General features: G+C 54.0%; 12 protein-coding genes across 12 annotated transcripts; 4 read left to right on the forward strand and 8 right to left on the reverse strand.

The window, feature by feature from the left end:
• Window positions 1-363, reverse strand: PHYSODRAFT_508286 (hypothetical protein; the record flags this gene model as incomplete). Its single annotated transcript, XM_009530662.1, has 2 exons — window positions 1-170; window positions 219-363. Coding segments are annotated over 2 exons (315 nt in total), but the record flags the coding sequence as incomplete, so codon positions are not given.
• A 1,340-nt stretch (window positions 364-1,703) lies between these two features.
• PHYSODRAFT_409389 (hypothetical protein) lies at window positions 1,704-2,027 on the reverse strand (the record flags this gene model as incomplete). The annotated part of the gene is made up of 1 exon (XM_009530663.1): window positions 1,704-2,027. A coding segment is annotated over one exon (324 nt), but the record flags the coding sequence as incomplete, so codon positions are not given.
• A 1,240-nt stretch (window positions 2,028-3,267) lies between these two features.
• Window positions 3,268-4,126, reverse strand: PHYSODRAFT_333483 (hypothetical protein; the record flags this gene model as incomplete). Its single annotated transcript, XM_009530664.1, has 2 exons — window positions 3,268-3,567; window positions 3,992-4,126. The coding sequence occupies 2 exons, from the start codon at window positions 4,124-4,126 to the stop codon at window positions 3,268-3,270; spliced, it is 435 nt and encodes a 144-aa protein (XP_009528959.1).
• Window positions 4,127-6,667: 2,541 nt separating this feature from the next.
• Window positions 6,668-7,454, forward strand: PHYSODRAFT_260072 (hypothetical protein; the record flags this gene model as incomplete). Its single annotated transcript, XM_009530665.1, has 3 exons — window positions 6,668-6,924; window positions 7,202-7,240; window positions 7,265-7,454. Coding segments are annotated over 3 exons (486 nt in total), but the record flags the coding sequence as incomplete, so codon positions are not given.
• Window positions 7,455-7,653: 199 nt separating this feature from the next.
• Window positions 7,654-8,165, forward strand: PHYSODRAFT_507351 (hypothetical protein; the record flags this gene model as incomplete). Its single annotated transcript, XM_009530666.1, has 2 exons — window positions 7,654-7,856; window positions 7,943-8,165. The coding sequence occupies 2 exons, from the start codon at window positions 7,654-7,656 to the stop codon at window positions 8,163-8,165; spliced, it is 426 nt and encodes a 141-aa protein (XP_009528961.1).
• A 2,009-nt stretch (window positions 8,166-10,174) lies between these two features.
• On the forward strand, window positions 10,175-11,210 carry PHYSODRAFT_333485 (hypothetical protein; the record flags this gene model as incomplete). Its single annotated transcript, XM_009530667.1, has 5 exons — window positions 10,175-10,270; window positions 10,303-10,463; window positions 10,501-10,880; window positions 10,931-11,043; window positions 11,109-11,210. The coding sequence occupies 5 exons, from the start codon at window positions 10,175-10,177 to the stop codon at window positions 11,208-11,210; spliced, it is 852 nt and encodes a 283-aa protein (XP_009528962.1).
• Window positions 11,211-11,310: 100 nt separating this feature from the next.
• Window positions 11,311-12,207, reverse strand: PHYSODRAFT_508340 (hypothetical protein; the record flags this gene model as incomplete). The annotated part of the gene is made up of 1 exon (XM_009530668.1): window positions 11,311-12,207. The coding sequence occupies one exon, from the start codon at window positions 12,205-12,207 to the stop codon at window positions 11,311-11,313; it is 897 nt and encodes a 298-aa protein (XP_009528963.1).
• A 407-nt stretch (window positions 12,208-12,614) lies between these two features.
• On the forward strand, window positions 12,615-14,837 carry PHYSODRAFT_561133 (long chain acyl-CoA transporter ABC transporter). Its single transcript, XM_009530669.1, has 2 exons — window positions 12,615-14,593; window positions 14,667-14,837. The coding sequence occupies exons 1-2, from the start codon at window positions 12,662-12,664 to the stop codon at window positions 14,730-14,732; spliced, it is 1,998 nt and encodes a 665-aa protein (XP_009528964.1). The 5' UTR covers window positions 12,615-12,661; the 3' UTR covers window positions 14,733-14,837.
• Window positions 14,838-14,921: 84 nt separating this feature from the next.
• Window positions 14,922-15,320, reverse strand: PHYSODRAFT_315662 (hypothetical protein; the record flags this gene model as incomplete). Its single annotated transcript, XM_009530670.1, has 1 exon — window positions 14,922-15,320. The coding sequence occupies one exon, from the start codon at window positions 15,318-15,320 to the stop codon at window positions 14,922-14,924; it is 399 nt and encodes a 132-aa protein (XP_009528965.1).
• A 900-nt stretch (window positions 15,321-16,220) lies between these two features.
• Window positions 16,221-17,105, reverse strand: PHYSODRAFT_301838 (hypothetical protein; the record flags this gene model as incomplete). The annotated part of the gene is made up of 4 exons (XM_009530671.1): window positions 16,221-16,539; window positions 16,592-16,744; window positions 16,798-16,964; window positions 17,043-17,105. 4 exons carry the CDS (start codon window positions 17,103-17,105, stop codon window positions 16,221-16,223), a joined length of 702 nt encoding a protein of 233 aa, XP_009528966.1.
• Window positions 17,106-17,499: 394 nt separating this feature from the next.
• On the reverse strand, window positions 17,500-17,814 carry PHYSODRAFT_507572 (hypothetical protein; the record flags this gene model as incomplete). Its single annotated transcript, XM_009530672.1, has 1 exon — window positions 17,500-17,814. A coding segment is annotated over one exon (315 nt), but the record flags the coding sequence as incomplete, so codon positions are not given.
• Window positions 17,815-18,788: 974 nt separating this feature from the next.
• PHYSODRAFT_506118 (hypothetical protein) lies at window positions 18,789-19,337 on the reverse strand (the record flags this gene model as incomplete). Its single annotated transcript, XM_009530673.1, has 1 exon — window positions 18,789-19,337. A coding segment is annotated over one exon (549 nt), but the record flags the coding sequence as incomplete, so codon positions are not given.
• Between the last annotated feature and the right edge of the window lie 668 nt (window positions 19,338-20,005).

The following is a 20,005-nucleotide window of genomic DNA, read 5'->3' on the forward strand; positions in this document are numbered from 1 at the left end:
GTAACCTTGGGCCAGGTCCAGAACCGTAAACACTGTGCAGCCGACCATCTTGTCAAAGATTGCCTCGATTAGCGGTAATGGAATCTTCGGGATCTTCGTCTGACTGTTGACATAGCGGAAGTCGATGACCCAACGAATCGGAATGGAACTATTCCCGGATCGCAGCCATTCTACCCGCTTCGGGATTTGACCAGTCGCAGGATCTTTCTTAGGAACACCGAAGATATTGGAGACCCAGGGTGAATTGGAGACTTCTATCCACCCTTTCTTCATGTTTTCCGCGACGAACTTTTCCAATGCTTCTTGCTCCGTTTTAGACAGTCGAAACGGTGCTCGGGTGCTAGAAGCGGCGTTAGGCTTCATCTCCATGTCGAACTCGACGATGCGCTCGGGAGGTAGGCCATCTGGCAACGTTTCTGGGAAGACATCACCAAACTTGTCCAGCAAATGTTCAATGTAGTCTGGTACATTGTCTAATTCCACTGCTACACAGACCTTGACGAAGAACAGCTCCGCAAACTTCCTGTCCTGCATACAACGACGAAACTTCTTCGTGGACCCAAAGACACCATTACGCCATGCCTCAGCCAAGGCGAGGTGTGACCGATGACGTGCGCGAACTGCTTCCTTTTCCGCTTTCTTTCGTTACTCTTCTGCCGACTCCGACTCTTCAATTTCGCTCGGGTCCATTGTGACGGCGCCTTTCTCACATTCTTTCTGATCTTCCATCTTGTTTGCGTTCTTGTCCGTCTTGGGCCGTGGTCTCTTTTCCATGCTCGGAAATGCTACTTCATGCGTTCGCCAGTTGATTGTTGGCTGATATTTGGCAAACCACGGCTTACCCAAGGTATCGTCATGTTCAATCGCCAGTGAACTCTCTGTTAGACGCATCCTCTCGAACGCATTGTCTTCCATGCTGATGTCCGCTTCCACTACCTTCACATCGCGATACTCCTTGATCTCACCTTTGAAGCCCTTCACCTGTACATCCTTTGTTCCTGTCACCTTCGACACCATTCCTGGCCGTACCAGATTTGCCGTAGCACCACAGTCAAGCAGTATCGTTACTGGGCGCCCTTCGATTCTCCCGGGTTTGCGAATGAGCTCATAATCCGGTCTAGCAACCATGTCATGCATGCTGACTTCCTCAAACGCATCCACAGTGTACTGATCGTACACGATTCTTTCTTCACCCTCGCTGACGTGTTGCTCCACAGCATTGACGTGCTGCGAGTCTCGTTGACGCTGATTCGGACCTATGTAGGGGCGCTGGTTCCGACGAGGAGCCTTGCAGTGGGCTGCAATGTGACCACCACGGAAGGAGTTGTAACATTTCCTCTGCCGACGGCACTCTTCTGTACTGAGCTCTTGCGCACTGTCGATCTCCATTGGCTCAGGACCATTTGATCTTGAAGTCGACTCGTTTCTGCGGAATCGTGGGTGATCACGGTCGCGACGTCCCGTGCGCGCCGGAGCACCGAAGTGCGAGCGCTCATAGTCCATCGCTACCGTAATGGAATCCGTAAGGGTTTCACAACGCTTGTACAGTTCTTCTTGACGTGTATTTGGCATCAACCCTTGCGAGAATTACACTCCGTCATGTCTTCCACTTGTAGTACAATGTTGCGAAACCGTGAAACGTAATCACCCAACGACTTGCAAGATTTCTGGCTCAGGTGTCGCAACTGCTCACGCAGCCGCAACTGAAGATCCGCCGGAACAAACGCGCGTGCCAACTCTCGGAGTAACTGCTCCGCAGAGTAGATCTCATGCTTCCGCGCCAGATACCACTGACCAGCCTGCCCCTTCAACGTGCTCCCGATAATGGCCAGTACCCTCGTCGCCCAACGCTCGTTCTTCCAGTCAATGTTGCGGGCCTCAAAGTACTGCGACAACTCTTCTTGATACAGGCGGAACGACTCAGACTCATGCCCCGTGTACTTGGGTAGTCTAATCCCATCCAACTTGAAGTCATTCGTTCCTCGTTGCTCGTTCATTACTCTCATCATCTCTTGTTGCTGCTGCATCAGCTGCAGTACTCCTTGCATGAGCTCCGAGACGTCCGCCATCTTGTTCGCCCTCCTTTCGCACGCGGAAGCCTTAACCCGAAAGTCTAACTAGTAACAAAGCTGATTCCCTCTAAAACGTTATACCCGCGAAGGTATTCGTTTTCACACACTACGATAAATTGCCGTAAAAAAGCGACTAAAACGTGTTTACTGCTCACTAGATGAGTTAATCAGCACCCTTACAGTAGCTGGTTACGCTGGCGGCGGGCTTCCTCTCGATCACGGAGACGGTTGTCGTGCTCGAGTTGCTGACGGGTGGTACGAGGGTCCAAAATCCTGGCTACACCGAGGTTGATGAGGCCGGTCACCTTGCCGAGTTTACGCTGGACGCGACAGAGCTGGTGGATGACCGCATTTTTCTGGTCTCTTTCCTCCGAAGTCAGTGGCTTAACCTCAGCAAGATCCGTTTGGTCGTTCGCACCGCGTGCCGGATTTGACGGTAGCAATCGGTGCGCAACTTGTCGATGCCGGTGGCGTCGATTACACCCAGCCTCTCAAAAGACCCGTCGGGAACAGCGTTGTGAACGCGACGACCCCTACGTCCAGCCATCCAATCAAAGAAGCGGCCCGGGCAACTCAGAGTGGACGGCACTACCCCTAACCGCCGAACTCGAAAGCCGGACTGGATCGGGTGCGCCGCTACAACTGGTGCCTCGTACTTATGCCGACGTTCCCTTGACAGATGTCAGGTGGGTCCGAATTACAGCCAATCACCGGTGCCCGTAGCCCTCTCCGAGGTTGGCGAAGCGCGGTCAAAAGCGAATCACCAGCCGGTGCCCGAAGACCTCCCTGAGGTTGAGCGAAGCGCGGTTGCGAGGGGACCAACAAGTGCTACCAAATGACAGGCTCCGATGCGGTGGGGCCTGCCGTAGCGAAAGTGCGTGGAGTTGTTGTGGTTGCTTGCTTGCTTTTGGGTAAAATACAAAGTGAGATTGATGCCTTTAAGTTTTGGGCTAGCTACGGGCTCTAGGTCTTCCTCTTGCTGTCGTTCTAGAAGCTGAGCTAACCTATACTAAATGCAAGTGTTTTTCCGTTTTCGTAATCCTATATATGCATGTTTGTATACTTGTGCAGGTAGAGTTCTGGATTCCGGGCGCCAGGCAGTCTTGCGCAAGCCTGGCGCCAGCCTTCAAGCGACGCTGCGCGCAAGCTACTTGTGGCGGAGGAGGAGGCGGAGGAGGAGGCGACGCCTGACTTCCTAGCCACCAGGTACGTCTTCCTTGAGCATGTCTGTTGCTGGCGTACCCGCTTGCGTGGGTGCCAGCAGCAGACATGCTGCATCATGACAACCCGTATCCGAACCGACAAATAGATAACCAAGAGACGGGAGGGCCTTCTCCAGGTTCGCTTCAAAGTTCGCGTCGATAAACTGCACCTTTGTCTTCTCGCCGAAGTTCGCCTCGCGCAGGCCGGTCCGTGCCTCTTCGGTCAACTGCTCCCACATGATGAGATCTTGAAGTGCGAGTATCTCCTCCGAGACCATCAGGTAGAGCAGGCGCTCGTCTCATACTTGCATCGCTTCGTAGGAGAGCTTGGCACTCGTGCCATCCAGAAAATCAGAAAAAGCAGCGGTGCACATCTCGCGGTGCCAAAGGTTATTCTGTAAGCACGTGGGCTCCACGTTTGCTCTCACACCATATCCGCTATCCGTTGAGCTTGCGTACGACCCGGCGAGAATCTTTGGCTCCTCCCCAGCAGGGTTGTCTTGGGAAAATACCACGCGTACATGATGGCCTAGAGATCATTGTGCCAAACGGCTCGGCCGTGCACTTGGGAGCCCAGACCTGAGCCCTTGCATCCAGAGTCGAGCCCCCCCCCCCGTGCCCCTTAAGGCCCCCACTCGTCTCACCCGCCACATTGACAGCGGGGTTCGGGTGGCAGCCGCTGACGATGTGGAGACTTGGCTTGTATTAATACTTGACAGCAGCCTTCTCTGAGACGGTGGTCGCCTCGGGCTGCGCGAACGGCTGCACCTTGTTATGATCGATGCTGACAGCTCCCGAGGAGGCAAGTGCAGTGGCTGCGATAGCAGCTGAAAGCAGTGAGCGCAGGTTCATGATCCGGTCGTGCCTAGGGGAGAAATTCGGAAGTGAGCTGGGGCTCGAAACATAAGTACCATTCTTGCTCCAGTACCGTATTGCGTCCGATCTAACGGAATCAGAACCCGCACCCAATGTGGTGGTGGATAGTTGGGTGAGCTGGAGACCCCGTGCATAAAAAATCCCATAGTGTAATGAGGGGTACGGAACTCGGTCCCCCCCGGGGGTCGGATAGCTACCAGCATCCTGCGCCATAGACGGCCCCAGTCATGGCGTACGGGTTCCGGTGGCTTAAATCTCTCTAACTGGATCAGTGGTACTTCCTGCTCTGTAGTCAACAGATCTAACGCAATCAAACCAGTTCTCCAGTTCTTCTGAGCACTGTCGTGAATAATAGCGGCGGAGTTGGGCCGGTACTATTGCGCTTACCGTTCCCTTTTCAACGTAGTACCCGCTGTTCATGCAATTGCGTGACCGCCATCCAGTTGATGCACGTCCTAAGCATTCGTCTTGCTAATTTAATTTAATGGAATGGAATCCAGTTTTCCAATTAAACGTAAGACGAGCTGCCTGCGCACTTGACAGAAAACGCGCTTTTAGAAATTGGCTGTCATAGAGTAAGCCTGGATACATGGCTTGCACCGAATCCTTAGTTCATTTAGAAGCCACAACCAGGGCTCGTAAATAAAAAAAATGTACTGAGAATGTAAGAAAAGCATATTAGTAAGGCACATTTAGTAAAACATGTCCGGCCAAAAGGGTCGCCTGTAGCCCCAGTGAATTCCATTTCCCCTAGATCGCACATGCATTATTTAATGTAGTATTCTGCATTGTATTTGCCCGTGTAGTCCTCCCGAGTTCATACGAGTAGTGGCCAGCGTATCATCACTCCTCGTGTCATATAGATGTAGATACTATCTTGTCCAGGGCATCCACAACTTGAAGGAACGTGTTGCTGCTACAGAAAGTGGCTGTAAATGATTGCGCACTCGGAGGACGGACGGCACGGCCCTCAAATCTCCAAAGAGAGACGTGAGGAAGGAAATGCGTCTCAAACTCTGAATAGCTCAGATCGAGGCAATGAAGAAATCGAAATGCTGGGGTTCCCTTGATTTGGCGGGTTGGATTTCACCCCTTCCCTGTAAACTTATCAAACCTGTCAAAAGGTCATCATGTGACAATACATCAAAACTGCACTAAAACACCAATAATGACGCGAAAACCCAGATTTAATTGGATACATGTATTAGTTGTTGTAGCAGTAGCACGGTCGCAACCTGAATCTAACACGTAGACTAAGGGTGACCGAGTAGCTGTAGGTAATTAGTTAGGAGTAACCTTGCTTAGACGGTAATGTGCCTGTTTCTAACAGGCTGCGAAACTAGGGCTCCGCGAAGGGTGGGGATAGGAGGCTTTTGGTATAAAACCCTTCTTTTTATTTTTATTAATACTTTTCTTATTAGCTACGGCCATCTCCTGCGCCTGCTTCGCAGCCGCAGCATCTGTCCGGAATTTTGCCGTAAAACTGTAGATATCAACTGGCAATGCTTTAGAAAATTAAAATTGCGAGATCTGTTTGCTAAATGCTTATCTCTAGTGCTATTTTACAGTCCTTACCTCACTTTGTCCATCAGCTCACGATATGTACTGATTCATACCAGTGTCGTCGGTAGCGCACTGGTTCGATCTGCCCACTGTTGGAGGGCCCAGTGCGGCACCGGTTTCATACAAGTGTGATGAGTATCCTACCGGTTCATTTTGCCACGCATATAAACCGCCCAGTGCGGCACCGGAATCGTACCGGTTTCAAGAAAATGCGCCAGTTAGATGTCCAGAGGTCATCGTTTGACTACGGATTTAATCCGATTTGGTCTGCGATAGCAGCACTAACGTTGCTTCCTATCCCAGTATAAGTACCTAATAAAAGGGGCTCTTGCCCCCCTGAATCTAACGCGTACATAGTTATCGCAAACGACCAAATCATCGATACCCACCCCACGACTACTGTACCTAAACGGTGGCTATCATTACTGTACACTAAACCATATTGTGCCGTCAACAGCTATGCGAGAGAGTCTAAGGCAATTTCAATAGAGGGTCATTTTTAAAAAAAAATGGGCATGTTTTCATGTTGAAGGGGGGGGGGTCTTTCGCTTCGCTCGGGGGCGCCGCTACCCCCCTTTCTCGAAGTCCTCGATTCGGCCAGGCGCGGTGTCTAGAAAAAAAATCGGGTTGTAGCGCTCGCTTGCGCAGACCAGCCCCGCCTAATGGGCGGGCGTTGGAACCAGTGAATGCACTGAGTGAGGCTCGCCCTCGCGCCCGTTCGCCCTCGCCTATTCCTCAACAGATCGTGATCAAATGCTTTTATGAAAATGGCCTTCCTTGGAAATGGCCCTCGTTAGCCAGTCTCCAGCTACTTAAGACACAGTCCGGGAAGGATTATCTATTTCCACTACGAAACAGCTAGCGGAAACGATTGCGTTAGATCGGACGCAATATTGGAGCAAGAATGGTACTTATGTTTCGAGCCCCAGCTCACTTCCGAATTTCTCCCCTAGGCACGACCGGATCATAAACCTGCGCTCACTGATTTCAGCTGCTATCGCAGCCACTGCACTTGCCTCCTCGGGAGCTGTCAGCATCGATCACGACAAGGTGCAGCCGTTCGCACAGCCCGAGGCGACCACCGTCTCCGAGAAGGCTGCTGTCAAGTGCAAGCCAAATCTCCGCGTCGTCAGCGGCTGCCATGTGGCGGGTGAGACGAGTGGGGGCCTCAAGGGGCACGGGGGGGCTCGACTCTGGATGCAAGGGCTCAGGTCTGGGCTCCCAAGTGTACGGCCGAGCCGTTTGGCACAATGATCTCTAGGCCATCATGTACGTGTGGAATTTCCCCAAGGAGAGGTATGACACGGCCTTCAGCGTGTCGGGCTATCGACACAAAAAGGGCTGAGCGCAGTGGTGTGGCTCGACAACCCTGCTGTGGCGGAGCCAAAGGTTCTCGCCGTATCGTATGCAAGTGCAGCCGATCAATTCACCGTGTGAGCGAACGCAGAGCCCAAGTAGTGCTTGTGGAATAACCTTCTCCGCCACCAGCGCCTTGAGGGAGTATCTGAATGGGACGAGTCCCAATTTGTATTAGCTTGCTATCCTAACAAGTGATGAGCACATGCTCTACCTTTGGGCTTCGAAGGAAACTGGTGAACTTCAGGACCTCATCATGTGGGAGCAATTGACCGAAGAGGCACCGGCCGGTCTGAGCAAGGCAGACTTCGGCGCGAAGACTGAGGTGCCATTCATCGACGCGAACTTTGAAGCGAACCTAGAGAAGGCCTTCTCGTCCCTTTAGCTTTACACGATGTTAATTCATTCTTAGCCCGGGTTTCCTTGTGGGCTGATACTCTTCCTTCATGCTGAGCTGCAGCCATCTCCCGACATGGCTACAGTTTTACGTGCCATACATATGAGTCGGTGAAGACTTTCGTGGTGATCATGGAGGGACGCGATCCGCTCAGCATAACGGATCTTGTCGACTTGAAGTGTGTACCATGCGAATCCCAAGACTGGCGCTTCTCGCTCTCGGCTTGCTCTGCGCAGTGAACGCCGCTAACTCCAACACCAAGAAGGAACTCGTGTCCGAGTACGTCCACGTGCCGACCTCCTGCGATACCGAGAACTGCGTGGCGGGCGGCTGCCTCTTCGAGAACTGCGCCTCTCCGCTGTCGTGCAAGGGCGGACTCTGCTACTTCCGGTACGTACTGTATACACTTGATGCGCGGTCCCTTGCTGTGCCTTTGTCAGTGCGGCGCAGAGCCACTTAATGCTCAAATCTGAAAGTGGCGCGACGTATTCCGTGTCTCGAGGCAGCAAGTGCAAGACGGCCGTGTGCGAAGGAGGCGCCTGCATCTTTGACGACACAGCAGATGCCTCGTGTCCAGGCGGTGGCTGCAGCTTCGTGAATGTACCGAATACGCTGGCAGACGGATACTGCGACGGCGGCGGCTGCACGCTGGAAGGAGACAGTCACCCATCCAGCTTATCCGGGTCGCTTGCCCAATGAGGCTTACGCGGTGGCTACTGCCCTTTGTTTTTGACAAAGTTGCCTCGACAGCTGCTGATAACTCCATCGTAGCTAAATGAAATTCATAACAAACCTTTCCAAAGCACGAATGCACTCGAAGTCGAGTTCTTCTATCTCGCCGCATCATTTGGCGTACAAAATGCTTGAAAACCCCTTCTTCAAGCGTTTTAATTCTGCTGGGCTTGGTTTTGATTTTGTTGCACTAGGGAAGAACCTTGTGTCCATGGGGCAATTAACCTGAGCATATCGCTCTGTTCGTTTAGTAGCAGACAGTTCCAAGAAAAACTAGATCGCTGGTGCTTCAAGGCTGTTCAGCTGTAGCAAAATTCTACTTGAAAATGCAAATGCCTATCTCTAAGTGCTATTGCCGCCCGCCTCAATTGTTCTCTTTACTTAAATTACCCTGCTCAATATATGTACTGATTCATACCAGTGACGTCGGTAGCACACCAGTTGTCTGAAAAATCAAAAGTGGGGTTCATCTTCATCTTTCGATCGAATGGTCGATTGAACTATACATCAAACTTTGGCAACGTTTTACGGTAGGGAATGCATTGCACGCGTATACACTACGAAGCAATCTATAAGTTAAGGTCAACGCTTTTTCGAAGCTCATGCCAAGTTTGTGAAACGCGCGACAAGACATTCATGACTCTCTGCTTGTATCACGGTTTTGATAAGCATATTAAGTACCTGTGTCACACACATTTCTAGGCTACACACAGGCTGTGTGTAGCCTAGAAATGGCAGTTAAGCTGGTAGATTTAAAAGTCTCCTACTATGCGGGCCCCAAGGCTACGATGATGGTTGGGAACTTGTTATACAAAAGCTCAAACACGTTGAAGTGTATCTCGTAAGGAAGCGTTTCGTAGCATGGTTGAAGACTGTGATGACCAATACTGCGCACACGCTCGTAAGGGTGCTGTAGAGTCCTTCTTCATCCTCACCACGGCCGTCAATATTGCCACCAATTTGGTGGCACCAAAAGATGAATTCCACAAACCGGGATTCATGTTGATTAAGCAACTGCAGATTTTTTATCGTGGTGGGCCAATCGCCACCGTATCCTCGACAGCGTCGTGGTCGTCGAGTGTCCGGCTGACTGCTCAGGCTCTACCCTCTTGCACCACGAGCTCCGCGTTGTCCAAGCCGCTGGTTAAGACCCGCAGCATGAAGTGCAACTGCACGAAGCGTCCTGCTTCCGTGTAGAAGGCTGGCATCTGTAGCTTCTCGACCTAACGCACGTAGTGGGTTGGGCGAAGGCTGTCTAAGGTGTGATCGAATAGTACAGCATATGAACCTGTAACTCAGTCGACATTTTTTGACATGTGAACGAAATAAAGCTGGTGGAGCCCTTCAGGCTACTACGTAGCCCCCCCCCCTCGTAAAGATCTGCATTAATTTGTCAAAATTAATGCTGGAGTCTTTGAAGCGGCAGGATGTTACTACATGTAGCTCATGTAGGTAGGTATTTAATTGCTCTTGCTCAGAGCGCATCGCTGGAACTTAGTTTGTAGCAGCTTCAGCCTCTGTAGATATGCCACGTTCGCTCTATCCATAGTCCTTTCACATAACGAATCCTCGCTTGTTTGTATCCGTATTGAAGACCATCCGTCGTATTCTTAGCAGAAGCCAGGACAGCACTACGCTGCAGAAGATGGTGCCCAGTGATTCAGTGCAGGCAGATAAGATGACGCCCTCTCTGAGAAGGGATTTCTCAGCCAACGTGATCTGCCACGGGCAGGGAGGAGTCCTCATTGAGGACACATACACGTATGTACCCGCAGGAGATCCCAACTCGTGCTTGCGGTCCTGGATTCAGCGGGCGCAATCGCTCACTACGATAAGGCGAGTTTACTCAACGATGAGAAAGCGTAAGATTTGAAGCGGCCAGGTGCTCACTTGTTGGTGATGCAATCCATCGTGCTCCCCATTCTGGAATTCACCGCCATCCCAGTACACCTCCGCCAAGAACTACCTCCGCTGCCATGGCTTCTGCTTCGACCGACAAACCTGCCTGCATGGCCTACCGCTTCCTGGGCAACTCCGGCCTCTTGGTGTCCAAGCTCGCTCTCGGCAGTTGGGTGGAAAGTACACGCCGGAAGCTTGGTACCAGGTGATGAAGCTCGCCTTCGAGCACGGCGTCAACCTCTTTGACAACGCCGAGACGTACGGCGACGGGCTGGCCGAGAAGAACATAGGCTTTGCCATTACGAAGGGCATCGCTGAAGGAGTCTGGACGCGCGAGAGCCTCGTGGTCACCACCAAGATCCAAGCGTTTTGACGCAGTCGGCCCGAACGATCGTGGCCTCAGTCGCAAGCACATCGTGGAGGGCACCAAGGCCTCACTCAAGAGACTGGAGCTGGACTACGTCGACGTCATCTTTTGCCACCAGCCCCACCCGTACACGCCCATGGAGGAGATCGTGCGAGCGATGAACTTCGTCATCGAGCAAGGTTGGGCCATCTACTGGGGCACGAGCTCCTGGGCTGTCGCTGACATCCGCGACGTCGCCGACCGCCTGGGCTTGATCCGCCCGATTGTGGGGCAACCCGAGTACAGTCTGCTGGAGCGCTCCAAGGTCGAGGTTGAGTACGCGGACCTGTACAAGAAGTACAAGCTGGGTCTGACGACGTGGTCTCCTCTGGCATTCGGGATTCTGACTGGCAAGTACAGCGCTGGTGCCCCGGAAGGTCTAGGCTGGAAAATCCGATGTACAAGTCGTTCGTGCCGGACTTCGCAGGCCGACTCGCGAAGGCCGACAAGCTGAAGCCTGTTGCCAAGGAGCTCGGCGTGACTATGGCGGAGCTTGCCCTCGCTTGGTGTGTCAGCAACGAGAACGTGTCCAGTGTGCTGGTCGGCGCCAAGACGATCGAACAGCTCAAGCAGAATCTGAAAAGGTGCTTGAGGTGCTGAACAAGGTCACGCCCGAGGTGAAGGCCAAGATCGACGCCCTGGCGCCGTTCGTGCCCGAGCTACCGAAGCCGGCGCGATCGGCAAAGCTGCGGGCTCAGTACCTCTAGCTTCTTAACCACCTGTAGTCGACTGACTGCTAACAATTCGAGCTGCCCAAGAACAATACACGTGCTTGTTCATCGTTCATTGACCTCATTGCCTGTGTCGCTAGTAGTGGATCAGCGGGTGCACGGGCCACACGCGCTCCGATTCGAGCTCGACTGCAACAGGGCTGTCGAAAACGTCTAGATACTCGTCCAGGGTCATGAGCTCGTCTCGACTCAGCAGCCATAGCACGAGGTCGTTAGACGGCAGAAACGTCTGGTCCGTATTCGACAGATTCGTCAGGCACTTGCGGATCTCGGCCGGCGGCATGGGGCCGATCTTCTTGAGGAACTTGATGAGGCTGAGGAAGGTCTCGACCACGCACTGCGGCGCTGAGTCGTCCGTCCACTCGCCGGCATCGCTGCGATTGAGCGTGATCTTCTTAAAGTAGAGCCCCTGGAGGATCCGCACGCCGTGGTCGTCGCAGCTGGCCAGCACCTTCATGGAGCTGGCCTCGATGATGCGTTGATGCTGCAGCTGCTTGAGGAGGATCAAGAAGTGCTCGGCCGTCGTCTCCAGGAAGATGACGACCGTCGCGTCGTGCAGCAGCACGAGCCCCGTGGCCTCGCACTGGATCCGGCTCAGCAGCTTGGCGAAGTACTCCTGCGTCTTGCACGCGTTGTCCGCGGACGGGTCGGCCAGCTTGCCGAGCACGGCCGATCTCGATAGCCGCAGGTCAAACTTGGCCGACGCGTCGGTCGTAGCGGCCAGCGAGCTGCTGCTGCTGCCGTGGTGCGACTGGTTGTCCTCGGCCGTGGACTCGCCGCCGTTGGTGGCGTCCTGCTGCGCCTCCTGCAGGCGGCGAGGCTGCGGCGGGTTCACGAACGTCAGCACCTCCGAGAGCGACGGACCCAGCAGCTCCAGCGCGTCGAACGACGGCTCCGACACTGCGGCGGCTACGACCTTCTCTGGGGTGTCTGGCCCGGGCGAGCTCGGCCGGTCGGCACCGTCCCTGGGCATCACCGACAGCCGCATCCTTGACCCGCTGGTGCCCAGCGACCGCGTCGACGGCGAGTGCCCCGGAAGCGCATTGCGCGTAGATCCCTGCCGAGCAGCTCTCGCAGCCTTCTCCATGACGGCTGGACGGTCTCAATCTGGCCGCGTCGGTTCACAGAAGTCTCTCGATATCTTTGTATCGGGGCCATCCGGCCGGAATCGTGACAGGAGCATGGAGCGCAGTAGTAGTAGGATGTAAGAAGTTATAAAGACGCAAGCTTCGTTGAAACACGCTGGCCGCAGCCATAGTAGCGCCGCGCTTCAACTCGTTAAACACAAGTCACATATTACGTCAACGTTGTTTCGACCAATCAGAGGACGTGCTGGACCACTCCTCGGATCCCAGCTCCGATGTCACAACGGAAAGAGGCGCCTTCAAGCTCAAGCCCAAGCTCCCGACTACCGCAGCGGAGCATCAATGGCGGCGCTGTCCAAGTCGCAGGCGGCGTCGGGCGCGGCCTCCATCGCGTCGCTCGTGGCGCTGGCCGTGGCCATCCGCGCGCACGGCCAGCAGAAGGCCAACGCGGCCGGGCGCCTGGACTCGGAGTTCATGACCAAGAAGCACGGCGGCCGCCACAAGGTGGCGGTGAACCGCGAGTTCGCGCGCCGCTTCCTGCGGCTGTTCAAGGTGATCGTTCCCGGGCCGTGCACGGCCGAGGTGGGCTTCGCCGCGCTCGTGGCCGCCATGCTCGTGGCCCGCACGTCCTTCGACATCGTGGTGCTGCACACGTTCACGGCCATCGAGCGCGCCATCATCTCGCGCTCGCAGGCGGACTTCGCGCGCCACCTGCGGCGCTTCGTGGCCATCATGCTGCCCATGTCGTGCGTCAACTCGCTGCTCAAGTACGGCCACACGGAGCTGAGCCTGCGCTTCCGCACGCGGCTCACCAAGCACCTCTACGCGCAGTACGTCAAGGGCTTCGTCTACTACAAGGTGTCCAACCTGGACAACCGCATCTCGAACGCCGACCAGCTGCTCACGGTGGACGTGGAGCGCTTCAGCAACTCGGTGGCCGACCTCTACTCCAACATGTCCAAGCCCCTGCTGGACATCGCCATCTACGCCGTCAAGCTGTCCAGCACGATTGGGGTCGAGGGCCCCGTGATCATGCTCAGCTACCTTGTGGCCTCGGGCTTCTTCCTCACGTGGCTCCGACAGCCCACGAGCCGCTTCACCATCGCCGAGCAGCAGATGGAGGGCAACTTCCGCTTCATGAACTCGAGGCTCATCACGCACAGCGAGGAGATCGCCTTCTACAACGGCAACGTGCGCGAGAAGCGCATCCTGGACCAGTCCTTCAGCCGCCTCATCGACCTCGTGCGCAGCTCGCAGCAGTTCCGCTTCTCCATGAGCGTCATCGACAACATCGTGGCCAAGTACTTGGCTACGGTCGTGGGCTACGCCGTGCTGTCCAAGCCCTTCCTGGACATGAACAACAAGCGGCTCGAGCACACCACGTACGCTGAACGCATGGAGGACTACTTCCGCTCGGGCAAGATGCTGCTCAAGATGTCGGAGGCCATGGGCCGCCTCGTGCTGTCCGGCCGCGAGCTCACGCGTCTCGCAGGCTTCACGGCCCGCGTGACGGAGATGATCGACGTGCTGACCGACCTGGACCAGGGCAAGTACCAGCGCACGATGCTCAAGGCCGAGGACGACGACCTGTCGGACGAACCCGAGGCGCAGTCCACGTCGGCGGAGTCGCTGGGCCTGTACCCGAACAAGGGCGAGCTCCAGTACCGCGACCACGTGATCCACTTCGAGGATGTCCCGCTCGTGACCCCCAATGGCGACGTGCTGGTGCCGTCGCTCAACATCAAGGTCAAGTCGGGCATGAACGTCGTTGTGGCAGGCCCCAACGGATGCGGCAAGAGCTCGCTGTTCCGAATCCTGGGCGAGCTCTGGCCCATGTTCGGCGGCAAGCTGACCAAGCCGGAGCGCAACGGCCTGTTCTACATTCCGCAGCGACCGTACCTGACGCTGGGCTCGCTTCGTGACCAGATTATCTACCCTCACTCGCTCAAGGAGATGCGGGCGTCGGGCCGGACGGATGAAGACTTGATGCACTTCCTGGAGAAGGTTCAGCTCGGCTACCTCGTGGACCGCGAAGGCGGGTGGGACGTCATTCACGACTGGGCCGATGTGCTGTCGGGCGGTGAGAAGCAGCGCGTGGCCATGGCCCGGTTGTTCTACCACAAGCCGCAGTTCGCCATCCTGGACGAGTGCACGTCTGCTGTCAGCGTCGACGTGGAGGGCGCCATGTACAGCTACTGCCGCGAGCAGAACATCACGCTCTTCACCGTGTCGCACCGCAAGTCGCTGTGGACGTACCACGAATACGTGCTTCGGGTGCGTGCTGTGTGCCAATATCTTGTGTATGGTGTCCCTGCTAACGTGTTGTTACTTGGTGATGTGGTTCTAGTTCGACGGCCGTGGCCACTACGAGTTCAAGAAAATAGACGAGGCCGACGAAGCTTTCGGCTCTTAAAGCGCAACAGTCAACTGAACTATACGGCTGCAGATCGCCCAGCCTGTGTATTTGTCCCCACTTTCCCGGTTAAAACCCGCAAACATGCTAATGCAACTTCCGCTCGTGTGTGTTGCAGTGTTGTCGGTGTCTATTTGGTGGTTATGGATTCAAAAGCGCGAGCTTCCAGTCGCAAATTCTATCTCTTATCTATCTAGCTAATGACATGCTCTTGTCGTATCCCAGCAGAAACAATGCGCGGGCCAGTTCGTGTTCACGGAGTCTCTGTCTTTCCTCTCCAAGCTCCTCACGCCAGGTCTCCATCTCGGCCAGCGTGGCGTCCATCCCAGCCGCGTCTTGCGACTTGAACAGCCGCGCGAAGAAGACTTTGGCCTGCTTCCTCACTGCATCGTCACGCACGGTGTCCAGCAAGTCGCAGAGCCAGCTCCAGTTGGCGTCGTTGAGCACTGTATCCGCTACACCCAAGTACTCCTGCTCCCCCTGCTGGTCGTCGTTGGACCCGCACGAGCTCGGAGGCGACGGAATTCGCACGGATTCTAGGTTGCTGATGGCGGAGTTTAGTGCTTCGGCAGTGAGGGACGGCGCCATGCTTCTGGTACTTGCTGGGGGGGGGGGGGCTGCTGCAGTGAGCTCTGCAGGCAGGAAGCAAGTTGGGGAGTGCCGTTGGCTGGGCTAAGCTTAGCTTGCAGGCGAAGGTCCGTCCGTTACTCGTTGTGCCTCTTCGCACTGGCTCTGACGCGATTATCAGGAGGAGTAACGCTTATGTAAGTGAAGTAGCACTAGTTCCGGATACTTGAAGTTTGTGTAGCCATCCTCTCACCCTGATCCTGAATGGAGCCTGAAGATGATACTGTTGCCGTAGTGTTCCAGCGTGAGGAACTTGGACTGGAGCAGAACTCGCTGCGACCACAGCACGAAGGCGAGTTGGTGGATGCCCGACACTCCGAGCCGTCGCGAGACGAGGCCCAGGAAGGTCAATTCCATGCTGCCGAGCAGGACCAAGTACCGTATCATACTCCCCACGGCGGTGGACGTGTTCATGGTGTTTATAGTGGCGAAGTATTTGCGGTTGGGCAGCCTGGAGACGATAAGAAGATAGATCCCTATGCCAGCAATATACACATTCCGTCACCAGCATCAAAACCAAACGTCCTGAGCGAACCTCAACGTACGAACCGTAGAGGATAATCCTGTAGATGATAATGCACGATCGCAATAAAATGACTTCGCTCTGATGCAAGCTTGACACTACATTGTGGAGAAAGGTTTCCCTCTGCTGGGCCCAAGCTGCGCCTAGCGGTATACACTCATCCTCGTGCTCACAAGCTGTAGAGCTGGGCAATACGCTCTGCCTTAGCACTAAGCGGACTCTCAGGAAACGGAAGCACTTGCGTTTAAGCCGTAGGCTTTGAAAGAGATTGCGCTCGGATCCTGCGGTCTATATGTTGCGATTTGGGGCACGAGTCGCACTCTTGGGGTGACGTGTTATCAAACGGAGCAGTGCTGCTTGAGGTGGAAAATGTCCGAGGCGGCAAACTCCGATGGAGAATCCCGAGTAGCGGGTCTTGCTGGGCTAAATTCAGCACCGCAGATACATTGTCGTCCGATACCACAGTCTTGAACGCTCGAAGCTCGGACTTGGCCCTGTGCATCCTTGAGAATGTCTCGGTAGTTGAGCAGCATTTGACACACGTTCACGACAATTCCCGCTGCCAGTGTTTCGAGCGACTTGGCGATCTGAAGGCACATGGCCGTGAAGAGCACGTGGTAAAGGTGTCCGACACGCCAGTGAAGACAGGATACACCACTACCGGGATCATGTTCGTTCTGATCCACAGGTTAAGCGGTTTAGTAAGAACCCAAAGGCGCCCATCGAGCCGACAGGGACGATCTGAGTGAATGGCACTGGAAAAACAGGCGCCCCACAAGCGATGGCGGCAATGTTTGCAATCCCCATCCTGACGTAACCTTGCTGTGTCCGAGGACAAACTTCCACGATATTGTCCGGATTTCTGGAATAAACGTGAGTTGCACGAACACTGGCATGGCGGTCGTAATCACGTACGTTCGTAGCTGGAAGTGGAGAGAATCTCGGTATCCTTTGGCGGGGTCAGCCAGCGGAATACTCTCGATGGTCAGGTTGACGAGGAAACACGGGATCGGAGTCAGAAGCAGGATGGACAGGACCCACGACGGTGTTGCTTCGGCCCGAAAGCGATCGAACGCGTCCAACTAAGCAATGGTGTCCACCCCAGGAAGTATACCAACAACACCTTGAAGTCTCCGTCCGACACCTTTTAAGACGCTAACCTTTATCCAGGCAGGGCGCAGAGCGAGGTGACCGTCGGGCGGCAAGGGCGATACAGCCGTCATTGGTAATTCTCTAATTAAGAGAGCTCAGCATCGGTGAATGTGAAGGCATCGTGCTTAGGAACTGGCAAAGCTATTTGGAGGTGCCTTTACTAAGTCGCGAATAACTAGATAGCGTGAGAAAACAATGGATGGAAACTACTTTCTAGCAAAATTCCGTCACCACGCAATAATTTTGAACCGCAAAGCATGGTCAATCGTATAAAGGCACCGAGGCAGCAGATGCGTATTTCATGTTTTTCTTTTATTGAAATCTGAAATTAATCTTTCGAATACCAAAAGAGCGTTTTTGTTTACAGGACGAGCTAGCAGGACACCCGAAAGCATGAGGTAATATCACTTTATTGAGCGATATTGGAGTAAACTCCCTGAACCTGAGTCCTTGAGAAGACTTTAATTAACCATTATGAAGATTGTAAATGGCCCCGTTCCCGTAGTGAGCGAGTGGGAAGCCGAGGATCATGAGTGACAGCGTCAGGAACTTGGCCTGGACCAGAATCCACTGGGAGCGGAGGACGAACGCGAGCTGGAACAGTCCCGAGACTCCCAGTCGACGCCGGATCAGAACGAGATAAACGCCTGCGTAGACGGTCTCAAGTACGCACAGAGACAGAAGCTGCCTTAAAGTCGTACCTATTTCAGCGATGGCTGTCAATGACACGAGCGTGGCGAAGTACGCGCGATTGGGCATCGCAAACGTGAACAACAGGTAGAATACTACGCAACGTCCAAAACAACGATTAGAACCAAATGTTTGGGAGAATATTAAGTACTCACGGCCTACTTACCGTAGAACGACGTCGTGACAATTGTGATATACGACCGCAGCAGGATGATCTCCGTCTGATGAAGAGCCGAGGTCACGTGGTTGATGTAAAGTTCCCGCAAATCCGGCGAAGTTTTGGCTTCCGCGACAACTTTCATCGAGGAAGCCTGCAGTTTGAACGCCTGCAGTTCTAACAGAGTTTGTTGGCGCAGGACGGACGTAGCTCTACCTCTACCTTTAACATTTCCGGGAATAATCTTAACGAATCCATTTGGCCCTTTCGTTGATGCTCGAGGTTGTACGATACAGTTCGATAAAGCCACACGCGACTCGAAGGCTTGGAACACGCCGCTGTAGCTTGCAATAGAGGCCTCATCGCTGTACCTGGGGTAGGTAGATAGCAGTCCCGAGGGGGAGTTCGAGTGCAAACTCATAGCGACAGAGTCAATCCGGGAAAACTTTAACGTGGCTGCGATTACGTCGTCGGTCATAAAGTCGAACCCTTCGCGACGGAGCTGCTGTTTCGTATCGTTGAGAGCTGCAGAGGTGGCCAGAATGTAGCGCCAGTTGAAGAGCTTTTGCAGCATGTTGAACGCTCCAATGAACATCAGAGTCTCTGTGGACTTTGCATTTTGGAGGATGACGCTGGTGAAGAGGATGTGGTGAAAGTGGCCGGCACAGCAGGTGATGACCCCCACGAGGTCTTGGTCGTCTCTTGAGACCAGCCAGAGCCATCGACGCAGCGCCAGTTTAATCACCGGGAGGAGCATGGAGAGCGCCAATTGCTGGTTGGGCGGGAGTGACATGAAGACGGCAGTGAATACAGGATAAACGACAATGGGGAGGAACTCCATGCCTTGGCGGTTGTCTACTTTGGTGCATTTCGCTCGGAAAGCGCCGTGTTCTGGCCCCCATCTCTGACGGTGGTAGCAGATCATCGACCCTACGATCGCCATGGGAATCACAGGTGTGAATAGCGAGAAAGGGACAGGATAAAGACTTGAAGATGCCGAGATCACGATGTTCGTGCTTATGCTGACGATGCCTTGGATTAAGCCAAAACCCATCAACGACGCCGAGGATCCAGGGAGAAACTCCGGTACGCAGTCCTTCTTTACCAGTCCAGAGATCGAATTCTGGATGCTGGTAGTGAGGAACTGGCGCACTTGAAAGGCGAACGAGCGTCGAAGCCCCTCCTTTGGGTCTGCGAGTGGAATCGCTTCGATCACCAGGTTCGTCATTAAACACGGGATTGGTGACAGGATAAGGATTGAAGCCACTTTCCAACGAGAAGTTTGGAGCTGGAAGCGCTGCAATGCGTCCAACTTCCCGATTGTGTAGTGGCCAGGGAGACGACCGACGAAAGCTTGTCTCCAACGCCAGATCTTCCGAAGAGAGCGACAGAAGCGAGAGCAGGGATACGATACCGATACGGGAGGCTTTGCACTTGTTGGGACCACTGCAACCATAATGTTAGGCGGTCCCAGTGACGAAAGCGCAACTGACGATCTGCGCGCTCTTTAGCGACAGAAATGTTGACAAGGGATCAGGAATTAAGGACGACTGCAACGAAGTTCTATTTGGAGAATTGGACTGAGACCTTATCCTGTATGCCATCAAAGAATTAGGAATTCAAGTTCGTGTCGTAGCATTCAACGACAATTTGGTTAAGAATAATGAAGCAGATTTTAATATTTTTTAAGTGGCAGGCTTACTGAGGCCGTAAATGAGCGTGTTTCCATAGTGAGCGAGGGGAAATCCGAAAATCATGACCGAGAACATGACAAACCTTGCCTGGACAAGGACCCACTGCGATCGTAGTACGAACGCAAGTTGATACAAACCGTGGACTCCTTGTAATGCCGGATTAAAACCAAATAGACACACAAGAAGCCAATCTCGAGAACGCAGACGAACACCAGGCGCATCAACGGTCGCTCGATCTCACTGAAAGTCGAAACAGACGCCAGAGTGATGAAGTACGAGTGAATAGGCAGGGCGAAAATGTACATGAAGTAGATTACTGTGGACGGAGGTAGACGCAGCCATTAGTAAAATATTAGTTATAAAAAACAATTTCCATGTAATTCTGAAGCTTACTTACCGTGTACTTAAGTAAAGTGGTCGCAAAAATGGT

This window comes from Phytophthora sojae, assembly GCF_000149755.1.
Source record: "Phytophthora sojae unplaced genomic scaffold PHYSOscaffold_5, whole genome shotgun sequence".
Taxonomy (NCBI): domain Eukaryota; phylum Oomycota; class Peronosporomycetes; order Peronosporales; family Peronosporaceae; genus Phytophthora; species Phytophthora sojae.